A 22,379-nucleotide genomic window follows, 5' to 3' on the forward strand; every position below is an offset into this window, starting at 1 on the left:
CCTTTTAGAATCAAGTAGAATCAACTAGGTAACCCTATGTAAATTGGGTTTGTTAGACCTGACCAAACGCGAAGATCAAAGCAACAAAATAAAAATTGTAACAGAAGGAGGACGAAGAAGAGCAGGACTTAGTCACTATGGAGTAAGCTAGCCGAAAGAGAAGGATTATAGTGGATGCCGTTTTCCTCCATGCCTTAGCTACGGCCACGGAGTGGCCTGGACATGGGCAGCGTTCTTGATAGTCGTTGCGATTGCTTCGAGCCGTTTCATTGGCGCAGGAACGCTTCACTCTAATTAGAGTGGGAGTTGAATTCCGCATGGATGCTCTCTGAGCCTTGCTCAAATAGCAAGCCAAGGCCACATGGAGTCGGGTTACAGCTGGCACGGCGTGCATTTCTAAAAGGTGCAGATTAGGGGTAACATGGCATTTGTTTCTCTTCACGATCTCGTCTTGAACGAGCTCATGAAATGTTCGATGTTGCTCAGTGCTAAGCCATCATCATTAACCTGCAGAAGACAATGGAAGTGAAGAAACAGTGCAAGACTGAATTTCTAGTCCGTGGTTTTGTCCCAGGAATATCTATTGGAGCTCGGAATACAGCAACCAGTGTAAAACTGATCCAACACAGCTTCTTACAGTTGGTATTACTGTAGTATTATTCCGCGGCAACGACATAAGAGCACCGCACAGTATTAGCAGTATGGATGAGCTACCTTGTAGTGATATGATGGGAGTGAGCAGGAGATTCAGCAACAAACTGTCGCCTGAAATTGTCAGTCTGATCATGCAATGCTGCCTGCGACTCCTGCTGGATTTAGTTGCCGGCACAACCTCCAAAATGCTGCCGGTGGCACACTGCTAATGGCCTTGCAGAGCTAAGTAGCTGGGCCAGCCTGAAATGCGTGGGGCTTTCTGCTAGGCTGCTTCCGCGTCGGCTATGCATTGCTGCAGCTTGGCATGTAGTGTGACCAATGCTGTGTACTGCTCGTTGCTGTTGCTGTTGGATGCGGCTGGCGTTGTGCCAATCGAGCTGGCCGACCTCTGCCAGCATTGATGCAGCGTAGATCCAGGGATGGATCCCCAGGTCAAGATGCAAAACTGGCACAACGGTATGGCTGATCTCGACCAGCAGAATTCGGGACCGGATAACTACACAACGTTGTGAGCCGAACTGCCGCGGGGAACCAGCAGCAACGAAAGCGCTATGATCAGCCTTGAGTGTCCGCAAGGTGTGTGACTGTTTGCCCTCATCCATCATCCTCTTTGGACAGTGACAGTGTGCTGCACTCCACTTAATCCCGACAGTCCATAGTTATTGTTATCTCCGTGCATGGTTGTTTCCACGAAGAGTCTGACCCAGGACATAACACCGTCCTCAGCTGAACTTTAAATCTAGTGTCTTTTCCATTATTGAGTGGTAGTCATACACCACGTATGTGCTCATTTTCCTGTTCTTATTGCAGTGTAAATTTGTCAGTGCCGCATATCGGTATTCATGTTGTGTGTGCGTCTGGGTGGGTGCGTGTGCGCGCGCACGTATGCGATCGTGCGTGTGTTGTGTGTAGCCATGACTATGAGTGTGCTTTTGCTGTGACTTATGCCTGTGCAGTCTGACTGGAGTTTCACCCAGTTTGTCTGGCTGCTAAATATGTTCTCTTCCAATTGTGACATTTGCCTTCGGAAGTTGTGCCATTACGCTGTGAATATATAATTGATGGCATGTACATTGTTGTAGATGACTTGTTGTAGGCACGTAACGTTTGTCAGTTGTGGCTTGACACAGGAGTATGCTGCATGCATTCTACTGTGCTATGCCGCTACCACCAAATCACGGTGCGAGCGTCTTCCAGGACGGCGGCTGCTGCGTACTCGTGCTGTGCATACCTTTGATCGCGTGGCAGTTTCTAGTCATGATGTATAATGTTTGTACTCAATTCAACACAAGGCACAGCTATCACTGCTTAGTAGTGCGACTGTCATGTAACACAATTGTGCACAATTATCATGATCGCAGCAGCATGTTGTTCAAGTAAGTCCTCCGAAATATCAACTCCCATGCCCTTGAGGCCATTTTTCATGCTCAGATGCAAAGTACGTAGTACTGCAAGGCTAATCAGCGAATTTCTGGCCACCGATCCAGCATACAGATGCCAGGACATGCAGAAGACTATCCATCGAGCCCTAAAAATCACACAAAGTGCAAGAACATCTCCACCAGCTTCCAAAAAAATGTACCAGCTTCCGCTCACGAATTTATGTTTTTCGGATGGCCGAAGCCTTGGGCCTACCAGGAAAACTTCCTGAAAGCACGGGAAAACTCCAGCAACGCTTCTCTGGGAGTAGGAAATACGGCTACACAATAACATACAACAATAGTTACGACGAACAAAAAATGGCCCAATTCTCTTCCACGATCGGGACCAAAACGACGCTCGTCGTCGAGCGAGGTATCAAACGATTCGTCTTTCCTTTCTCTTCTGGAAAATCGCGAGTTACTGGTCAACAGGCTCGGAGGAAGCCGAAGATATCATCGTTTGCTACGATAAGTTTAGGAAAAATGCGTATCTCGAGCGGAAGTGGGTAGGACTAAAGGGACAAGCCCAACTATTTTTGCAGTTTTCTGTCATAAAAAAATAAACGTCACAGGCTGCTCTTCGCAGGTGTCCGCGTCGGAGCGGTCCGGGCGAGCGACCGCATCTCAGTGGGACACTTGTCCGTGGCCGTTGTACTGGAAATCTGTGGCAGAACCTTGCCATGCCAGAGGCTACACACACCCGGGTACCTATACCATTGTATACCTGGTATACCGGGATAGACAAATCCTTGGTGTTGCTTCTTTCATTTTTATTTGTTCTTGCTGAGAAAGAAACGTTGCTGCTTGGAAAGCTTTCTGTTCACTCCAGCGACTTTCCTCTAGTAACGTTGCTCACTGATAATGATCATAGCTCGTGATACCAATGGTGAAGAGAAGCTGGGTTTCTTGCCATTTGCAACTTCCTGGCTCTGAAAATATAGCTTGAACAAATAAGAGCTCCAAGTATTTTAGTTTTAGATTTCGATGTGCCAGACCTATCGTTACGAGATGCAGAGATGAGGAGCAAGGGAGGCGTTGGACTAATGCCAATAATGGTTTTATGGCCCAGACAACGCCAGCGATTTTCACTTGTCAAGAGGACAGTCAAGTTGGAGCAGGCAGATGACAGATTATTTGAGCATTTATAGCGGAGTGGGTGGTTTGCTAAAGAGAATCGTCTCAGTACCTCATGGTTACTAGTATCTGACAAATGCCTCTTATTGCTAGTCTGCATTATTGAGCATAGCAGAATTGATCATGTCACAAGTAGTGTCAAGACTTGATGTCCTACGATTATACTCAGATCATGTTGTAACTTCACGGGAATATCCGTCCTGCCACTTTACGCTCTCCCAAAATTGCCTGCAGGAGTCACGCGCCTGTGCAAGGGACAATGCGTTTGCATTGCTTACGGATGCAAGCGGATGGAGTGTAGACCAGATGAGAAAAAGTGATCCAGATATTCAACTAGCTTGGACCGCCATTATAAATTTGCCTGATGCCTGGACTATCTGAACATTGCTCCAAACTTGGAGTGCCTGAGGACATTGGTCACATCATACGGGAATGACGTTTGCGCTGGCTTGGACACGTGGCACGGAGGGAAGATCACCGGTTGCCGAAGTGTGTTCTCTTCGGTGAACTGCCTGCCCCGCGCCCCGCGCGTGATCCACGCAAGAGGTGGAGGGACGTTGTTATGCATGACTTTGAGCCGGTTGAGCCACCGGTACCAACATGTGGATGGTACGATGCAGCCCAGAACCATCCGGAGTGGCGTGCCATTGCCCATCGACCACACAAGGCACCCTCTGCTGCTGGCTACGGTTGCGCCTGCGGCCGCATGTTCCGTCGAAGCGGCGACCTGAAACGCCATCAGTCATTCTGTCGTGGACTGGAGAAATAACAATGCGGTATCATTGCTACGCAATGGGCAAGGTCAAGGTGTGTTTATGGTGGTACAGGTAATGCTATGTACGCCTCTTTGGTCGCTCACACATTATCCATTGCCGGCATTGGTTACACGTTATTATCAATTTGTTATGACCTTCGCTGGTCTGCACACCCACCCACTCTACTCTCTACTCTACTCTCTGAAGTTGAGACTTTCGTTTGCCATTTCATCCGGTAGTTTGACTCTCTGAGAATATCCCTGCTACATGTACATGTATAATATAATTTATACTTTACAATTATCCTTGTACGTGTCTATCTTCTTGACACCATGACTTTCTTTGAAGGTCTTGTAGCTATGAAATGTTATTTGCTGCAGGCCATGTGTGTGGTGTGGTGTGTGTGTGTGTGTGCATCCGTGAATGTCCCACGCTTGGCCCGTGGGTAAATATACAGTCATGTATATGTTATATGCCACACCAATTTCGCTATCTGTATAATATTATGCAGCACAGTGGCAGGCATAGAGAGAGAGAGCGAGAGGGAGAGAGACGTTTTAATGTCTCTGATGTGAATTCTTCACTACTACATAATCTACATTGTACTTGTATGATCGAGCGTATGAGTGTGTGTGTACTTGTATGATCGAGCGTACAAGTGTGTGTGTGTGGGTGTGCATTTGCAGATTTGGTGCTTCTCTTGCGACGGGCGTATACATGGTGTGTGTGGGTGCATCCGTGAATGCCCCATGTGTGCGTAAATATACAGTCATGTACGTGTTCTGTGCCATTCAATTTCACTAACTGTATATGCAGCACAGTGGCAGGCATAGAGAGAGAGAGAGAGAGAGAGAGAGAGAGAGAGAGAGAGAGAGAGAAAGAGAGATACGTTTTAATAATGTGTCTGAGGTGAATTCTTCACTACTACATGTACTTGTATGATCGAGCGTACGGATGTGTGTGTGTGTGTGTGTGTGTGCGTGTGAATGTCCCACGCATAGCCACGTGCGCGGTGCCACACAATTTCATTATGTGTAGAACAGCGGCTGGTAGAGAGATAGAGACAGACAGACAGACACAGAAAGACAGAAACGGAGGGATGCTGCGCATAAAGAGCGACAGACAGAGACACAGACTCAGAGAGAAAGAGACAAAGCACAGACTGAGGAGAAAACAGACAGATACAGACAATCAGACACAGAAAGACCGAGACAGAAACAGAGGGACGCACATAATGAATGACAAAAGGAGAGACAGACACAAAGACTCAGGGAGCCAGAGACAGAGGGTCCTTAGGGAGAGACAGTGAGAAAAAAACTAAGAAAGGGAGAGGCAGATCGAGAAGGAAGAAGACACGGAGACTGAGAGAGAGACAGAAGAGAAGCAAACGGAGAAACAGCGACATAAGTACAGGGCCAAGAAGACAGACAAACATAGAGAGACAAGCAGAGAGAGACAAGCAGAGACAGACCAAGACAGGGAGACAGCTGGAGAGTTACACAGACAAACACAGATAGGCAGACAGAAAGGCCGTGACGAAGATTCAGAGAAACACAGAGAGAGAGAGAGAGAGAGAGAGAGAGGGGGGGGGGGGGAGAGAGAGAAGAAGAGAAGAGAGAGAGAGACACGCGCACACGCACACACACACACACAGAAACAGAGAGAGAAAACTGAGAAAGAAAGAGACAGAGAACAGTGACCGAGTGAGGGACAAAGAGAGACACACAGAGAAAGACTGAAGAAGAGAAGCAGACAGAAAAACAGAGACAGACAGATGGAGACAGAGAAACAGAAAGGAAGACAGACAGACAGACAGATGGACAGACAGACAGATAGGGACAGGCACACGGACAGAACGAGATAGGCAGACAGCTAGAGAATGACAAAGACAGGCATACAGAAAAACCAAGACACAGACAGAGACACATAGACACAGAGAGAGAGAGAGAGGCAGACAGATATATTAATAGAATAGAGAGACAGACAGACAGAGAAACATGTGGAGACACACAGATACGAGAGATTTCGTTCGTTGGATTTCTAATACTGAAGTAGTATAATACAAGTAGGTAGCAGCATAATGCACACAGATCTAGAGTGCTGAGAGTTGTCGAATGCGGCGAAAGCAGAGTGTAGTAGACACTACTGTACAGGAGTGAAGCAAAGCTGATTTGTTGCAATGCTGCCTGACTGCTTGCCTGTGTGCAATAATGAGGTGAACTCATAAAACAGTGAGCCGAAAAAAAATATGATTAAAAAGCCGATTCACAAACCAGGTAAAGACAGGAAGAGAAGGAAAGATATGTGCGCATATACCCTGCACCCGTGCACGCACACACACACACACAAACACAGAAGGGAGTTGATAGGTGGAGAATTGCGAAAACAGGGGACCCAGTGTGCCCTCAAGGAGATAAAGAGATAGAGATAGATAGAGAGATATTTTTGGCACAGTATATTCGGCCCTGGTTTAAATATGGCTTTGGAATTTATTTTTCATTGCAATCAGGTTCGGCCTCATTTCTCTGTGCTGTGCTAATGAGTCCACAAAGGACGAAACAGTTCTGTCCCCAGATTGGATAGATAGATAGATATAGATGAAGATAGATAGATAGAGAGAGAGAGAGAGAGAGAGAGAGAGAGAGAGAGAGAGAGAGAGAGAGAGAGGGAAAGAGAAAGACATAGGCAGCTGTCTTGGTCATTATCATCCGATGTATTCCGTGTGGCGTAGACCAGGTGTGCATTGAGAATCCTTTCACAAGGCATCGCAATAATTATAATTACGGAATTGGGCAGTAATGCTGTGCTAGTCTTGATATGTTTCACTCAGGTCATGTCTGATATCGTTGGCATAAGAGAAAATCAGTGGGTGTACATCCACTGCACTTGCAAACTTGCGTGTCTCTCTTGCGACGAATGCACATGGTACTTGGTGTCTGTGTCAATTGGCTCATTCTGTGGGCGAGTGGTCACTGCCTGAGTTCAATGTCGGAAAAGGTAAGTAGCTCTAGAGTGCAGTATAGAGAAAATTATGCCAAATACGCGGTCATTAGGAGAGACTATACCAGCAACTTCGACTCATATACTTCAATATCTAATTGGATCTGTATAGAAGACGCTGCTCAGTGGTATTGGAGTTGTGGTTGATCAACAGCGTATCTTTTAGGTACATGTGGCATCCATTGGTCTTGTGTGAGTGACACTAGGCATGAAACCGGACAACGTTGGTGAAAGGTTTCATTACCAAAGAACTTGATTGGTTTGCCATTTAGCTTCCTGTGTGGTGTCACATCGTTTCCGTGGACTGGTTTAGATTCTTGCCCACGTTTCCAGGAGTCCAGCCAATTAATAGCAGCCGAAGCTATTTGAATAGCCAGATTATGTCTTCTTATCTGCTCTGCACTCCATCCGCTTGCATCAGTAAGCAATGCAAACACGTTGTCCCCTGCACAGGCACGTGACTTCTGCAGGGAATTCCGGGAGAGCGTAAAGTGGCAGGACGAATTACCGTGAAGTTGCCACATGATCTGAGTACAATCGTAGCACATCAAGTCTTGACACTACTAGTACTTGTGACATGACCAATTCTGCTATGCTCTAATGCAGACTAGCAATAAGAGGCATTTGTCAGATACTAGTAACCATGAGGTACTGAGATGATTCTCTTCGGCAAGCCACCCACTCTGCAAAAAAATGCGCCAAAATTAATAATCCGTCATCTGCCTGCTCCAACTTGACTGTCCTCCTGACAAGTGAAAACCGCTGGCGTTGTCCGGCCATAAACACCATTATTGGCATCAATCCAACGCATTAATCCAACGCCTTCGTTGCTCCTCATCTCTGCAGCTCATACCAATAGGTCTGGCACGTCGAAAAACTAACATACTCGGAGCTACAAGCTACATTTTCAGAGACAGGGAGTTGCAAATGGCAAGAAACCCAGATTCCCTTCACCTTTGGCATCACGAGCAATGACCATTTATCAGCCAGCAATGTTTTACTAGAGCAAAGGCGCTGGCGGGAACAGAAACAGCAACGTTTCTTTCTCAGCAAAAACAAATAAAAAGGAAAGGAACAAAAAAGGATCAACACCATGTACCAGGGATTCGTCCATACCTGGTACCCAGGCCAGGTGTGTACTACCCCTGGAAAGGCTCTCCCACAGATTGCAGTACAAAAGCCACGGCCAAGTGTCCCACTGAGGTGCGGTCGCTTGCCCGGACCGCTGGGACGCGGACACCTACGAAGAGCAGCCTGTGACGTTTATTTTTTATGACAGAAAATCCGCAAAAATAGTTGGGCTTGTCCCTTTAGCACGCGTTAGCCTTTCGCATTTTCAAATGACTCATGCTCAAAGCCGACGCCATCTTAGATGTCCGCTGACGTGATCATATGAACCAGGGAGTCGTAAAAGCCCGGGAGAGGACACGGCACACATTCCCAGAAAACATCTTTGCCTCGCGCTGCCGGGGAACGCTGCCAGGGAACGGTGTTGCGAGGCAAGGAAATTATTATTTTCGAAAATTGTGATGTCTTCTTGAAATACTAATTGGGACATTCTCCGATTTCTCTTAGACCACGGAGACGATTGCTCCGTCGAGTCTTCTGATCTCTATTTTCATCCTCATCTTCCAGCTGCCTCACTCATTCTCTCTCAGTTTATCGAAGTTAATTTATTCTGAGGCGATGGAAATGCAAGACAAATCCCTAATTGTACTTCACTTTTATTTGAGTTGGGGTGAACGAAATGAGATTTGTGGGAAATGACGCCACTTCCCGTGTTAGCCGCTGGTCGTATCATACAGCCCATATTCCATTGCAGGTGATGGGCCAACGTTCGTGTTGAGATCCGCTGAGTTTCCTCGTACTCGTGGAGTTGAATTTGTGGCAGAAATTGCACTGAATTGCAGTCAAATGGTTGTGAATGAAACGAGATTTGTGGAAAATGACGCCACTTCCCGTGTTAGCCGCTGGTCGTATCATACAGCCCATATTCCATTGCAGGTGATGGGCCAACGTTCGTGTTGAGATCCGCTGAGTTTCCTCGTACTCGTGGAGTTGAATTTGTGGCAGAAATTGCACTGAATTGCAGTCAAATGGTTGTGAATGAAACGAGATTTGTGGAAAATGACGCCACTTCCCGTGTTAGCCGCTGGTCGTAGCATACAGCCCATATTCCATTGCAGGTGATGGGCCAACGTTCGTGTTGAGATCCGCTGAGTTTCCTCGTACTCGTGGAGTTGAATTTGTGGCAGAAATTGCACTGAATTGCAGTCAAATGGTTGTGAATGAAACGAGATTTGTGGAAAATGACGCCACTTCCCGTGTTAGCCGCTGGTCGTAGCATACAGCCCATATTCCATTGCAGGTGATGGGCCAACGTTCGTGTTGAGATCCGCTGAGTTTCCTCGTACTCGTGGAGTTGAATTTGTGGCAGAAATTGCACTGAATTGCAGTCAAATGGTTGTGAATGAAACGAGATTTGTGGAAAATGACGCCACTTCCCGTGTTAGCCGCTGGTCGTAGCATACAGCCCATATTCCATTGCAGGTGATGGGCCAACGTTCGTGTTGAGATCCGCTGAGTTTCCTCGTACTCGTGGAGTTGAATTTGTGGCAGAAATTGCACTGAATTGCAGTCAAATGGTTGTGAATGAAACGAGATTTGTGGAAAATGACGCCACTTCCCGTGTTAGCCGCTGGTCGTAGCATACAGCCCATATTCCATTGCAGGTGATGGGCGAACGTTCGTGTTGAGATCCGCTGAGCTTCCTCGTACTCGTGGAGTTGAATTTGCGGCAGAAATTGCACTGAATTGCAGTCAAATGGTTGTGAATGAAACGAGATTTGTGGAAAATGACGCCACTTTCCGTGTTAACCACTGGTCGTATCATACAGCCCATATTCCATTGCAGGTGATGGGCGAAAGTTCTTGTGGAGATCCGCTGAGCTTCCTCGGCGTACTCGTGGATTTATGAATTTGTGTCAGAAATTGCAGTCGAGTGGACTTCTGTGCGTGTGTTGTGAGTAAATCGCGACGGCTCCCTTCCTTCAGCATCGTCAAAACGCAACATAGAGCATTATTACGCACTCGTTCCATGATTCATGATAATGCCTGGATTCTTTTAAAAACAATCAATGTGTGTTCCCTATCTATCTACATTGTACATGGTTGCAGGTCGTTATTTATAAATCTTGATAATTTCAACACTTTTCTACTCGTATACTGAGTACGCGGTGACTTGAGCCGTTTAGGAAACGGAAGTCTTGGCGAGTGTACGAAAGGTAAACCTATCATTTGTACTTCATAACGGAATTGTGCACAAAAATGCACACACACGTTCGCGCGCACACACACAAGCACACACACAAACACTGTACAAACACACACAAAAGTACAAGCACATGTGCACATACACACGCCTCCCCCCCCCCCCCCCCCCCCCCCCCACACACACACACACACTCAACTCCCCACCCCTGTACTGAGTCTGACAGACATACAATCATGTTTATCCTTCCTTCGCCACCAGTTTCGGATAATGGTGTCAACAACGAGTTGTAAAATATTGGTATTTTAGGACTCCCTGCCCTGAAGACAAGCACAGCGCCGTGGATCGAACAGATCCGGCCGCGCCGGCCTAGCGTGCTTCACTTTCTGGCCGAGGCAAACATCGTCCGCGTGCGCGCATCCCGTGTCCTCTCCCGGGCTTTTACGACTCCCTGATATGAACAGCCGTGCTCGGTAGAGTATCATTCATTGTCAACGAAAAAATATGAACAAGAAAGTGCAATGCAGCAAAAGATCACGAGACTGTCGAGAGTGCGCGACACAGAATCATTACGTCACATGGGAAGATGGCGCTAGGCATGCTCTAGTCTAGTCTAGATCAGGCGAGGGACTCCCCACTGCTCTAGATTAGAATCTACGGACTACAGCCGTAGATCTTCGATACGCGGTGCCAGTGCAAGTGGAGTCAGCAGGACTGGTATGCCTTCTCGCCTTGCACGCAAAACTATGTCTACTCACAAGTCGATCAGTCAGGAAACCGACCTGAAGTGAAGAAGCCAAAAACGAAGCTGAGTGACCGTGCTTGCGAGCACGCTGGCAAAGATTTACCCACTCGCGAGCCAAGTCTTGAACCGTTCGTCGTTGCGGAGTAAAGTGAAGTCACAGGGGGAAACGGCCGGAGCCAAAAAATGGTAAATGTAGGATTTTGTTTACTGTAGACATCGTTCGTGTGGTTGCAGTGCCAGTGTTGGTACAATAGCGTAGTAACCTGGTAATCTGCTTGCCAGAGCGCGTACTGCATGTGCCTGGATGAACTGAAGAGGATGAGAGAAGATCAGAACGTTACACTGTGAAAAGGACACGTGCAGATTTAGGCCGAACTTGGCACCGCTGAAGAGCTGGTAGCATGAGTCACACAAGTTTCAAATTGCTCCTGCAGAGGGAGAAAGCTCAACTGGATGAACAGCGTGAGCAACAGCGAGCGATCGACATACAAAATGTCTTGTCCCGTGCTAGTACCGATCCTCCTCCGTTGCAAGCTGCCAGTGCTCCTCCGCGGATCAAGTCGGAGCCGGCGGGTGGAAGTCGGTTGGAGAATCCAACTTCGTTCCATTTACATGCAAGGCAGCAGCAGGACCAGGTTTCATCGTCGGCGGCAGCAGCGTTCGGCAACTTCATGTTTCCGCCTAGCCAATCTCCGCTGTTGAGCCATTCTCCCCATAGTGTATCGGACCTGCGCATCGGATCTGCGCCAGCCAGTGCCGGCCTGCCAGGAACGGCAGTAGCAGCATCAGCAGCTGCAGGGCAAGGTGCTGGCATTCTGGATTTGGAGACGCTGGCCAGTATCCTACCGGGCGATTCGACTGCACTCTCAGCTTTCCTGCAACAGCAACAGCAGCAGCAGCTGTTGGCGGCTGCAGCCCAACGCTTGAGTCTGCAGAGCCCACTGTCAAGTCAATCACCATCACTAGGGGGATCACTAGAAGGCAGTTCGTTGCTGGCGCAACTCGCCGCTAGTGGCGCCGAGCATAAAGAAGTCGAGGAGCTGCTAGACGGACTGATGGGCATGGACACTACTGACGGCAAGTCTGAGGCGGGCATGGTCGGCCTTGATTCGGATCTGTTCTCCCTGAGCAAGGGCAGCTCCCCGTCGAGCTCCCGGGCATCCACGTCTGCTCCGTCGTCACTGCCCAAGGAAACTAGCATGGGCGAGGGGGAGCGACCTAAGATCAAGGAGCGCATCAAGAAAGACAATCACAATCTCATCGAGCGACGCCGTAGATTTAATATCAACGATCGCATCAAGGAGCTGGGCACATTGCTGCCGGGAACAGATGCCGAGAACCGACACAACAAAGGCACAATCTTGAAGGCGTCAGTCGACTACATTCGCCGTCTGCAGAAAGCGGAGAATCGCCACAAGGCCCAGCACCAACGTCACCGGCAGCTGGAGAACGTGATCAAGTCGATGAAGCAGCGCATCCAGGAGCTGGAGATCCTGTGCAAGGCGCACAGTGTGGATACGCCGTCGCTGTCGCCCGAGACCTCCGTCCTGGCGCAGGTCAATCTGGCGCAGATGACTCTGGAACAGTGCGTGGCCGTGCTGGACACGGGCGCGCCTGGTGTGGCGTCGGCGTCCACGGCATCAGCTGGTGGCTCTGCTGCTGCTGCTGGCGGCGACCTGAGCAGTGACGACGAGAGCATGGACCCGTCACAGCAAGACTGCATCGAAATAGACAGCGAGGACGATCTGGACACTACGCCGCCGGCATCAAATCAATCCTCGCGCCGAGAGTCCCTGTCGAAGTCGAAAAGGTAGCCCATAGCGCGCCGGAAGAGGTACCTTACTTGAATGCACCCTGCACATGCATTCTAATCTCGACATGCACGCAGTAGAGTAGGCAACACATCTGTTCACCAGAAAGCAGCAGACTGAACGCAGTTTTACACCGACGGTAGGACGAGTAGTACATTTCTTGTGGTCTCGATGCATGATTTAGTATATTGGTAGTATTTTTACAGGGGTCTGAAGTGCATTAGATAGCAGAGCAACCAGCCGGTGAGTAGCCATTTACCCGCGTTACCTCGTTTACTGAAAATTCCTCTTGATACAACATTACCTGCACCCATCTTGTGTCGTAAATGCTTTCAGGTCTGTCCCAGGCTACGGTTGATATTCACGAGTCTATACCTTCCGTATCTGCTGCCCAAATCAGAGATCAGTTGAGACTCCTCGTCAATTCCAGGCAGCCCAGAAACATTATACTTATTTCCCTATTTGCTTTGAAAATAATTTGACCTTTCTCCTCATTATTGCAATCTAGGCTGGCACGAATCAAGACATTTCAAGTAGTTCGGCTTGCCAAGATATAATGCCTCCTTCTGTCAATGTTTGCAATTCAATTACTTCCTATCATCTAGTAGGTAGGGGCCAGCGCGATCTATCTTGATTTATAGGTTAGGCTAGTCAAATGATGGCTGATTAAAAGAAACCTCAACAAAACCCGGTTGTCGCGGTATGGCTGGTGTGAGTGAGGACTTTCTACGAGAGTTTCATGCATACACACAATGCCTGGCACACAAGAATGATCATGAATACATGGTCAGGCCCCCAGCCCATTTACATTAATTTTCACAAGTCGAGAAGCCTCTTCGTCCTTTCACAAGTTTCAGTTCGGGAGATTGCGAAGTCCTGCGAAAGATATGTTGGCTTTACAGCATGCAAGGAGAATGTCAATATTGTTGATAACGACAGCACTCAACACGCGTACCCCAAATTGTGATTCACAACTACCGGTACATGTACTAAGCAAGAGGAGAGCAAGCATAATTCAATCTGGGTTTCCCGATATACACACTCATTCAATTGTGGCGAACGTAGCCTAGGCGATACTGTATAAAACATAATATTATAAATCGAGTCGGAAAGATAATCAAGTTTCCGCGATGAATGCAGTACATCAACGTATGGACAGAGGAAGCAACAGTGATCAACTCTATTCGAACTAAACATTAGTAATCTAAGACAAGATATTAATTTTTTGATAACACACAGGACCTAGATGAAATGGATAACAATAAATTGTGAGAAAAAAGTACATACATTGCATCAATTTGTATGCAATCTGTGTCAGTGGGGTCACAAGCGTCTGTAGAAAATCCATTGTTTAATTGAGTAGACACTAGTTTATATATATTCACAGTGAGTGACAATAGCCATGACACAGTGAGACAAATAACTGCATGGAAAACAACACTGGGATATCAAGCGACGTCTGGGCATGACCGATTGTGATCACATTATCCTGCTCTATTTACTGCGACCACTCTTCTGATTCTTGCCGGCCACGGCAAGATGCGGCAGGCCCCAGAGCAGGTAGTTGTACGGCTTCACAGGAATAACAGGGAAAGAGCCGTCGGGCGCGACACGATCGGAGGACAATGCCGAATCGGGCCGGCTGTCATCTTGCGAAGATGCAGTAAATACCCGTGGAGCTGCGTACTCGGTGTACGCTGGAGAGCCAGGCATGCGCTCTTCTGAGCGCACGGCGAGACGGGGCATGCTCTGAACATGAGTGGCTTCATCGGTGTTGACCTTCACTTCATCATCATCTTTGCCCAGCTTTGCCCGGCTGTCGAGGAGTGCTCTCCCTATGGACTTAGGGTTCTGTACGCACATACCTAGATGGAAGATACGAATGAACAAAGGGCCATATCCAAAATCACCAATACATATCTGGACCAAAAGTACAAGTCATGTACATGTATGAGTACGACACTAGCGGAAATTCACCTGTTGTGGCAATCCGCCGAGTGGTGCACCTCGCAAATCCCCCGGCAGATTCTGCAGGTCTGGTTGCTGTGTTGTACCGCCGTGCATTGAACTTGTTTTTTAAAAGTGCACTCTTGCCAACAATGTGATGAGAACAGCACGGTCTGATCACCCCGGAGCAAGATTACTCAAATGGCGTTCCACTAGAGATCACTATAGCTCCCCTCTCAACTGGAGAGCACAACAATATGCCTTTTCCTGAAATAGTGCTGATGCCAATCATACAGCGCTGGTTTATGAAATCCCATCTCATGAACAAGCCTTAAGTACTGTATTTCCATGAATATAAGTCGCACCTCTTTAGACCAACCTTCAAGGGCAATGAATGGGGTGCGACTTAAAATCGAGTGTGACTTCCTACTTACGTGAATATATTGAAAGCAGTACGGCTGGGACCTGAACGCAGGGGCGCAACTTATAATCGAGGACATACGCTAAGCGCAATTCACAAGTGCACAGCCCCAGTGTTTGCAGGTCTGTGTGCTTGCCACGGTCTGACTCATGAATACGTTAGAGGCCTTCACCAGAGCACAGCCCAGTGTTCGCAGTGCTGGGGGTGGGGTGGAAAGTAGCCGGCACTAGTTGGCTCGCATGATAGAATTACATTTAGCAGCACTACGGCAGTGTTAGCTCCCGGCTTAAGTCCCCTCACACTTCCAGAACACAGGGGTTTTATAGTATTGATTATGGAAGAAGTATTTTGACTCGAGAGTAGACAAGAACGAAAGAACCACTGGAGCATGCGCTCTTCTATACTTGATTGACTCTCATTGCTATGGTGAAGGAGAGGGAAATACGAATAGTGAGTATTGTACGGTCTTTAATAGTATAACACACACCTATTACGGTAGGTTTAGACTCTTACCGTGCAGGACGTTGTGCATTGCAAGGGCATTGTCCTCCGGTGAACAAGGCAGACAATTCTGTAGCACCGAGCCAGCGCCAGCCAAGGACCACAAGCCAACGTAGTCAGTCGATTGGCTTGCCCTGTACAGCAATGGGACAAGAAGATGGACAGGCATCCGCACTCATGGATTGTACGAATGACATCCAATCTCAAGTTAATTGCATTGGAGCTCACACTGTGTGGATAAGAGGTTATAATATAGCATGCCTTTTGCTGCAGTGTGAATGGGATTTTCGGTCTTTGACTACTTTGTGGTGGATCTGATCTACTCACCTCCCACCGCTTAGGAGCTGCACCTGCGCCTTGATCTACGAGGGTGGTGGAGTTCCTGAGGATGCGGAAAAACTCAGCTTTCAGCCGAGTCTCACGCGAACCGTGAATTTTTTGTTTTGCTGCAATCGAGATCTGGAGGTAGTGCAGTGCTCTTGTCATTGCAACACATGTACATGCACATCTATGGAGAAAAGCAATGTTTTCACCGTCAAGGGCCTCATCTAGGAGCGAGAGGGTGACATGGATATAACATGTAGCTAACAGGATTTTGTGTCTTCAGAAAGTCTGATCAGCTCACACCCACAGCTTTAGGAGCTGCACCTGCACCAAGTCCCAGAAGCCAATAATGGCGTTGTTCCTAGTAGTCACCTTGCTCCCATGGATGTCTGGCTACTTATCACACAAGTCATTTTAAGTTAATGTTTGTTCTTTTAATCGGCTTCTTCACTCAGGTCAAGTGAGTAGGGACAGGAAGAGCTAGCCTTACCTTCTCTCCTTGATATCACGTAGTTTCATATATTTGACACTCCGCTTAGTTTCCACTTTGTCCAGCAGGATGGCAAGTTTGCAACCTAAGTTACACACAACATCCAAAGACATTCTTCACCGAACAGCGATAAAATTTGCATTGATGCTCTCGGGACAGCTGGGTTTGGCACCCAGACTTCAAGGGAAAAGTCAGAAAGGGCCGCGTGTCCAAGTGTGCAGGCGTCCCCACTCCCCAGTCATGTCTTTCGTTCACTTTCGCGCTACCCAGATTGCTACTCCCCTGAGGCAGGTCATTGCTAGAATGTTGTACCTAACATGTTGTTGGCTCGGACAGCATGCAACAAGGTGGAGGACACCGTGTTCGCAAACATGCTGTCAACCCAACATGCTGACAACCAACAACATGTTTGAACAAAAACTAGGTTTATCTTATACCAATGTTGTACTGTGACCTGTAAGACTATGTATATATAACGAGGAAGTAAATCTAACGTTTTAACGGATGACATTTCTTCGTTATAATAAGATCCGTTGAGGCCGTACTGCTTCATATAATATATCCACATATCCACACACAATATATTATGTTGTGTGTGGATATGCCGGAATACTGCAAGATCGTTAACATAACTTCTCGTTAACCTATGGATTTCGGACAATCGTTAAATTTGCGACTCGTTATAATAACATGTCTTACAGTACACGCCTGCAGTAGGGCGGAAAAAGGCAGCATACATACATCCACAGGTTACCTGTCAGATTGTGTCGAAGCAGCTGCTCCACTCTATAGTGCTGATCAAGTGGGCCACAGTCAAAGCACACCAGACCACCGCAGGAGCTGGCTACATCGTCCCATAGCGACGGGCTGAGAATAGGAATACAACACAAGGAACAGATCCACCAACTCGTACAAACTCGTAATGGTGATATGAACCGGCAAGATTCATATTGTATGGACGTGGATTACAGCAGAAGATGGAAGCCAAGGTAGCCTTTTGGCATTTGGTGTGTTGAGTAGAGCTACTTCATGAGTTCGGATTATACCATACTTCCGCACATGTAAGCGCAAAGGCTTATGTCCGGACATAAGCCCCCCCCCCCCCCCCCCCCCCCATTCTGCTCATGCCCCCTTAGCCCTGCATACACATGCTACAAATGGCAAAAACCACTAGCTACAATCATGTTTCTGCAGTAAAGCAAGTTCAGTCTGTGTTCTGTCAAGTAGCTATCCTGTTGTGCTGTGCAGGCTTACTTGTACGATTCGTGCAGTGGAGGTGGCATATGGCTGACCCACTTGGAAGCTACCGAGCCACAGTCGGACACAACTTTGGCAAGTTTGTCAGCAGTGACTGGCCACGAAGAAGAACAGAAAGAAGAAAATGATAGAGCGCTGCCCATAATCAGCCAGTGACACATGTCCAGAGAACACAATAAAAAACTGGAAGTAGCAATTTGTGCACATTGGTTTTGTCCAGAAGACATCTCTTTCCTATACAACTGTTCTATGCTACGTCAAAAAAATAAATAAAATAAAAATAAACTGAAACGTGAACATCCACATGCGCCTACCATTCTATTTTTTCAGTCGTTAGAGCATCACTGGCCTCAAGAGAAGCTCCCTGGTTCGATTCCTGGTGGTGACAGTCAATTTTTTCTTCAGACTTTTCCCATTTGCATCTTTCCCTCAAACCAACGATTATTCTATTTCTCGTGTTGACTTTAATTAACGTTGCTTCTACAAGGACTAGCTGATCAGCTGATGGATTAAATTGTTTTACCTACCATGTGTCTGAAGTGTTTTAGATGGGAGGTTGCCCGCTGGGTCAATCACACCTAAATCACCAACAGTTAAGGAAATACATGTAGCTCACGAGGCAAACAACCCAGTCCATAATACTATATTGATAATGAGGTATAGCGATGCACCAGTTTCGCCAGAAAGCGTAATTACCAAATTATACTGCCATTGCACAAAACAATTCGGTGTACTTTTATTAAAAGTTGCACTAGACGACGACCTCCTACAGACCACTCTTCACACAGCTGCAACTATGCCATGTCAACTCGAATATCTTCAGGGAAAGCTCTCGCTTGCTACAAGAGTGATAGTCCCAGGAGCACATTGCAGATGGTGGTCACTTGCCAACTGGTACCAGCAGCCGTGTTACCTGACCAAGCTCTCTGAAGAGTCCCTCAAAGATCTATGCTGATGGCCTGAGCTCCTGGATTAGTTGAACGGCCGGTCATCCTTCCTACACTCCAGGTGGACGCCGCCCCTGACTTACAGCTATTCACTGACGCAAGCCAAGTGGGTCAATATTGGCTGGTGCATCTACAATTGCGGTCGGTGGATAGGGCAGATGGACAGTCGATCAAGCAGAGCAGCGATTGGAACGAGTTGTTTGCAATTGTGGCAGCACCTGGGAAAGCGAGTGGCATCAGCTGAGAATGCTAATCGATCAGCATTTACGGCAACTGTGAGGATGCTGCTCGCCAGTTGCAGGCTGTCGGACTCGATAGTCACAGAGGGGGGGGGGGGGAGAAATAGAAAGTGATGTCTGCCCGAGTGACGCCGAATGCAGCCAAGGCACGGGTGGCTGCGGAAATGGCCTCAGCTCCTGATATCAAGTTCTGCTATTCAATCCTTACCTAGCCTGCACTGCTTACAGACTGCACGGGTAGCTGCACTTTGTGGCCTGTTCCGGGACCCGGAGTGCTGATTTATGGAATATATGCTCTCAACTGGATATGCATACCTATGTATTTAGCATTTGGCGGCCCAGCGGCGAGCCATCTAGCGGCTCAATCAGAGCCATCATGCGTTGATTCAATACTATAACCAGTTGCTCGAATCGGCACTCCCAGCTTAATCCAACACTTGGTTGCTCTGTTGCGAGGTGGGGGGATGCTAAAAAACAATGATGGCAAGGATACAATGGAAGTTTGCACAGTTGATCACCGGGTTATCCGTGCTCTCATAATTGGGTCGTTGCTGGAGAATGCAGACAGAAACGGATGAAAACACTAGTCAGAAAGCGTAGGGTTGGCAAGGGTCTGAACTAAGTACTTGCTGGAAATAGTTCTGTCTCAACAGGACTGTGTACAATGTATCCACTAACGACAGCAAGATCACTGTTTAATACAGGTAACTACATGTACAATGTACAGTGCGTATCGGTTATAGTGTGGTCGTGTAAAAGAATATACTGCCTGCAAGAATGAACTCTCATATTTTCATAATCACGACATGGGTTTCATGTGCATATTTATTCTTACAAGCGATGTTATCGTATAAAAGAATATATCAAACTTTATAGAGGTTGCGACTTGGGCGGTAATAGTCATGAAGTTGGTTGTCAAGTTCGGCAAGAAGCGTGTGCTCCTCGTTGGAGCAACCAACTTCAAGAATATATCAGTCCTAAAAATGAACGTTGGGAAGCAAAACATGCCATATTAGTACAAAGTGTTGCCTGCAGTAAATGCATCAGCCCGGTACAGTTTTGAACAGACTCGCATTGCACTGTTATGCTGCAAGTGCATCTGTTGTGGCTATGTAACTCATGTTAAACAACCACATGGTAAGTTTATGTGACTATGAACAACCGCATGCACAATAGCACTACGTTGCATGCACGATGATCTTCCTGGCTATGCACACATGCATATGATACGTCACACTGGATTTATCGTGGGTAAGAAATATCGGAAATAAGAACCAAAAATCGTTTTTCAAGCACCCACGCTATAACCTATACCTACTGCATGGGATTGTGAAGCAGTTAAGTTACAGCATTAAACCCCAGTCAGCAAGATAGTTTCAAGTAGTGCCCCAGCTATAACGTGCTTTAAAGGCCACCCAAAATGCTTCAGTTTCATGCCCCAGGCGCGTGCACCGTGTGGTTTTCTTGGAGCCCGGAAACCAGCTTTTTGCATCCGCTATGAAGTGCATTCTGCAAACACTCAAATATTTCGTAACTCGGCTTTCCCTGAACGGACTTGAGTAATCGAAAGGTCTATTCGCATTAGAAAGTTCTCAGCTGTCGGCTCCAACACATCCGAAGTCGATTCAAGGTCGAATAGTGGAGTTAAGGCACTCGACAGGTATTTTACGTTCCATTGCAAATTTTCGCTTCCGCACTTGGGTGGCAATCATAATGATTTTGTCATAAATATTTTCCTCTAATGCAGGCACGACATGGCGACATCGACAGTCCAGACATGCATAGACCTGTGTGACGTCAGGCACTGGTCTTTAGCGGTCAGCTACAAAAGAAAGGAGCGCTCTACGATGAATACTACAAAAATACCATGGATCTTAGCGAGTTGTCTCAATTTCCGGTTGCGCGTGTCTTCCCAGGGCTATAGTGCCACTGCAGACTCAGACAGTGACATGGATTGACCTGCTTCTTTGACTCACTAGCAAGAGTGTCTGAATCTTCCTTCACTACTTCGAACTACTTGTATAACGTCGGCTAGCCTATTCAGTTATCGTGTGTCAGGAAAATGCCTTTGTACTACATTTGTTTTGATGGCTCGGTGGGACTGGCAGCCATAACTTTTAAAGCATTCTTTCAGTGTGTAATGCGTGTAACACTGCTGAATCTGCAGGTAGCATATTGCAAAACGGCGGTCGAAATATTTTTGGAAACCACCTTTTTTTGACCCGGTGCATGCGCCTGTGCCCCAATGCCTCTTTATCCAGAGTAGAATGGATAGACAGACACTATAATGGATAGGGCTTACTTCATCAGGATCCACCACCGTCGTGGTGGTCTTTCCTTTCTTAGCTTGCGACGTCGTGCCTTCGGCTAGGAGAAGATACAGAACATCACATGCAAACGAATGCACACGCACACACACACACACACACACACACACACACACACACACACACACACACACACACACACACACACACACACACACACACACACACACCATGTACCATGGACACAACAATATCGTACTGAGACACAAGCTCATCGACGAGCAACGTGATTCTTTGTTCTTTGTTCCGCCAGCAGCCAAGCACCAACTCTTAGCTTTCAAGGGAAGCAACTTCTAGGGCGAAGTGAGAACATTAGTGATTTCAGAGATGTGTAACGAGACGCAAAACGAGGGTGTCAAGAGTTGATCATGAGCATCACTAGGGATGAACTAACTTTCCTTGCCAAACAGTAAGTCTGTGCCGGTCTACTATGCACTTGCAGTGGCACTTACCGGGAACCAAGTGGAACAGGACTGGTATACAGGGAAGAGATCAGTGCATGAGTGCATGAAGAAATCATGTGTTGACCTTTATTTGAATTGAAAACGGAGGTTCGTCTCAAAGGAAAAGGAAGATTCGTCGAACCGTTGACACCACGGTTCACCCCTACCAAACGCCCCGTATCCCTCCCCCCCCCCTCCCTCCCCATCTTTCTTCCTATTTTCTACTTCTTTACGGTCTTTCAGCTGTAGTTGGTTCGTTCACCCTCCCCTTTATTTGGCAACTACATGCTATAATAATAATAATAATAATAATAATAATACCACAGCACGCGTAATAATATAATTATGTGGGTATAATTATACGTTCCGCTTCTGTCCTATCTCCTATGATCAAATTCCATTATCAAGGTAATTATTAACACGGCGCACTGATGACCTGTGACGCCAGATCATGGATTGTCGGCCAGATTTCTCCATGTAGGCTTGTCCAGAGCGATGGCCCTCACATTCCCCAGCTGACTGCTGCGCTTCAAGTCGATGTTCCTCCTCTGTAAGTCGCTTGTGATGCGCGTCGCAATGGATGTCCTTGGACATCCACGCCCAGCCTTGGCATCTCCCGCAAAATAGCCCGTCAGCGCCATCCATGGCGGCGCATCCCTGTCCATACGGAGAATATGGCCGGTTAGCTGCCA

The 22,379-nt window shown here is 47.4% G+C and overlaps 2 protein-coding genes and 1 long non-coding RNA gene across 3 annotated transcripts in view; 2 read left to right on the top strand and 1 right to left on the bottom strand.

Annotated features, from left to right (window-relative positions):
• Positions 1-8,738: 8,738 nt before the first annotated feature.
• On the top strand, positions 8,739-10,181 carry LOC135823937 (uncharacterized). The gene is made up of 2 exons (XR_010554804.1): positions 8,739-9,696; positions 9,879-10,181. It is a non-coding gene; the product is annotated as an uncharacterized LOC135823937 (long non-coding RNA).
• A 747-nt stretch (positions 10,182-10,928) lies between these two features.
• LOC135823936 (transcription factor EC-like) lies at positions 10,929-13,677 on the top strand. Its single transcript, XM_065336815.1, has one exon. It carries the CDS (start codon positions 11,382-11,384, stop codon positions 12,792-12,794), a length of 1,413 nt encoding a protein of 470 aa, XP_065192887.1. The 5' UTR covers positions 10,929-11,381; the 3' UTR covers positions 12,795-13,677.
• A 101-nt stretch (positions 13,678-13,778) lies between these two features.
• The window catches only part of LOC135823935 (uncharacterized), a 76,371-nt gene continuing 67,770 nt past the window's right edge, over positions 13,779-22,379 (bottom strand). The window contains exons 61-68 of the mRNA XM_065336814.1: positions 21,220-21,284; positions 19,411-19,468; positions 18,259-18,309; positions 17,729-17,825; positions 17,229-17,341; positions 16,475-16,559; positions 15,673-15,794; positions 13,779-14,656 (exon numbers count right to left, since the gene is read on the bottom strand). Coding sequence (XP_065192886.1) covers positions 14,286-14,656; positions 15,673-15,794; positions 16,475-16,559; positions 17,229-17,341; positions 17,729-17,825; positions 18,259-18,309; positions 19,411-19,468; positions 21,220-21,284 — 962 coding nt within the window. The 3' untranslated portion in view covers positions 13,779-14,285. The remainder of the gene's footprint in view (positions 14,657-15,672; positions 15,795-16,474; positions 16,560-17,228; positions 17,342-17,728; positions 17,826-18,258; positions 18,310-19,410; positions 19,469-21,219; positions 21,285-22,379) is intronic.

This window comes from Sycon ciliatum, chromosome 8 (genome assembly GCF_964019385.1).
Source record: "Sycon ciliatum chromosome 8, ocSycCili1.1, whole genome shotgun sequence".
NCBI classification, from domain to species: Eukaryota; Metazoa; Porifera; class Calcarea; order Leucosolenida; family Sycettidae; genus Sycon; species Sycon ciliatum.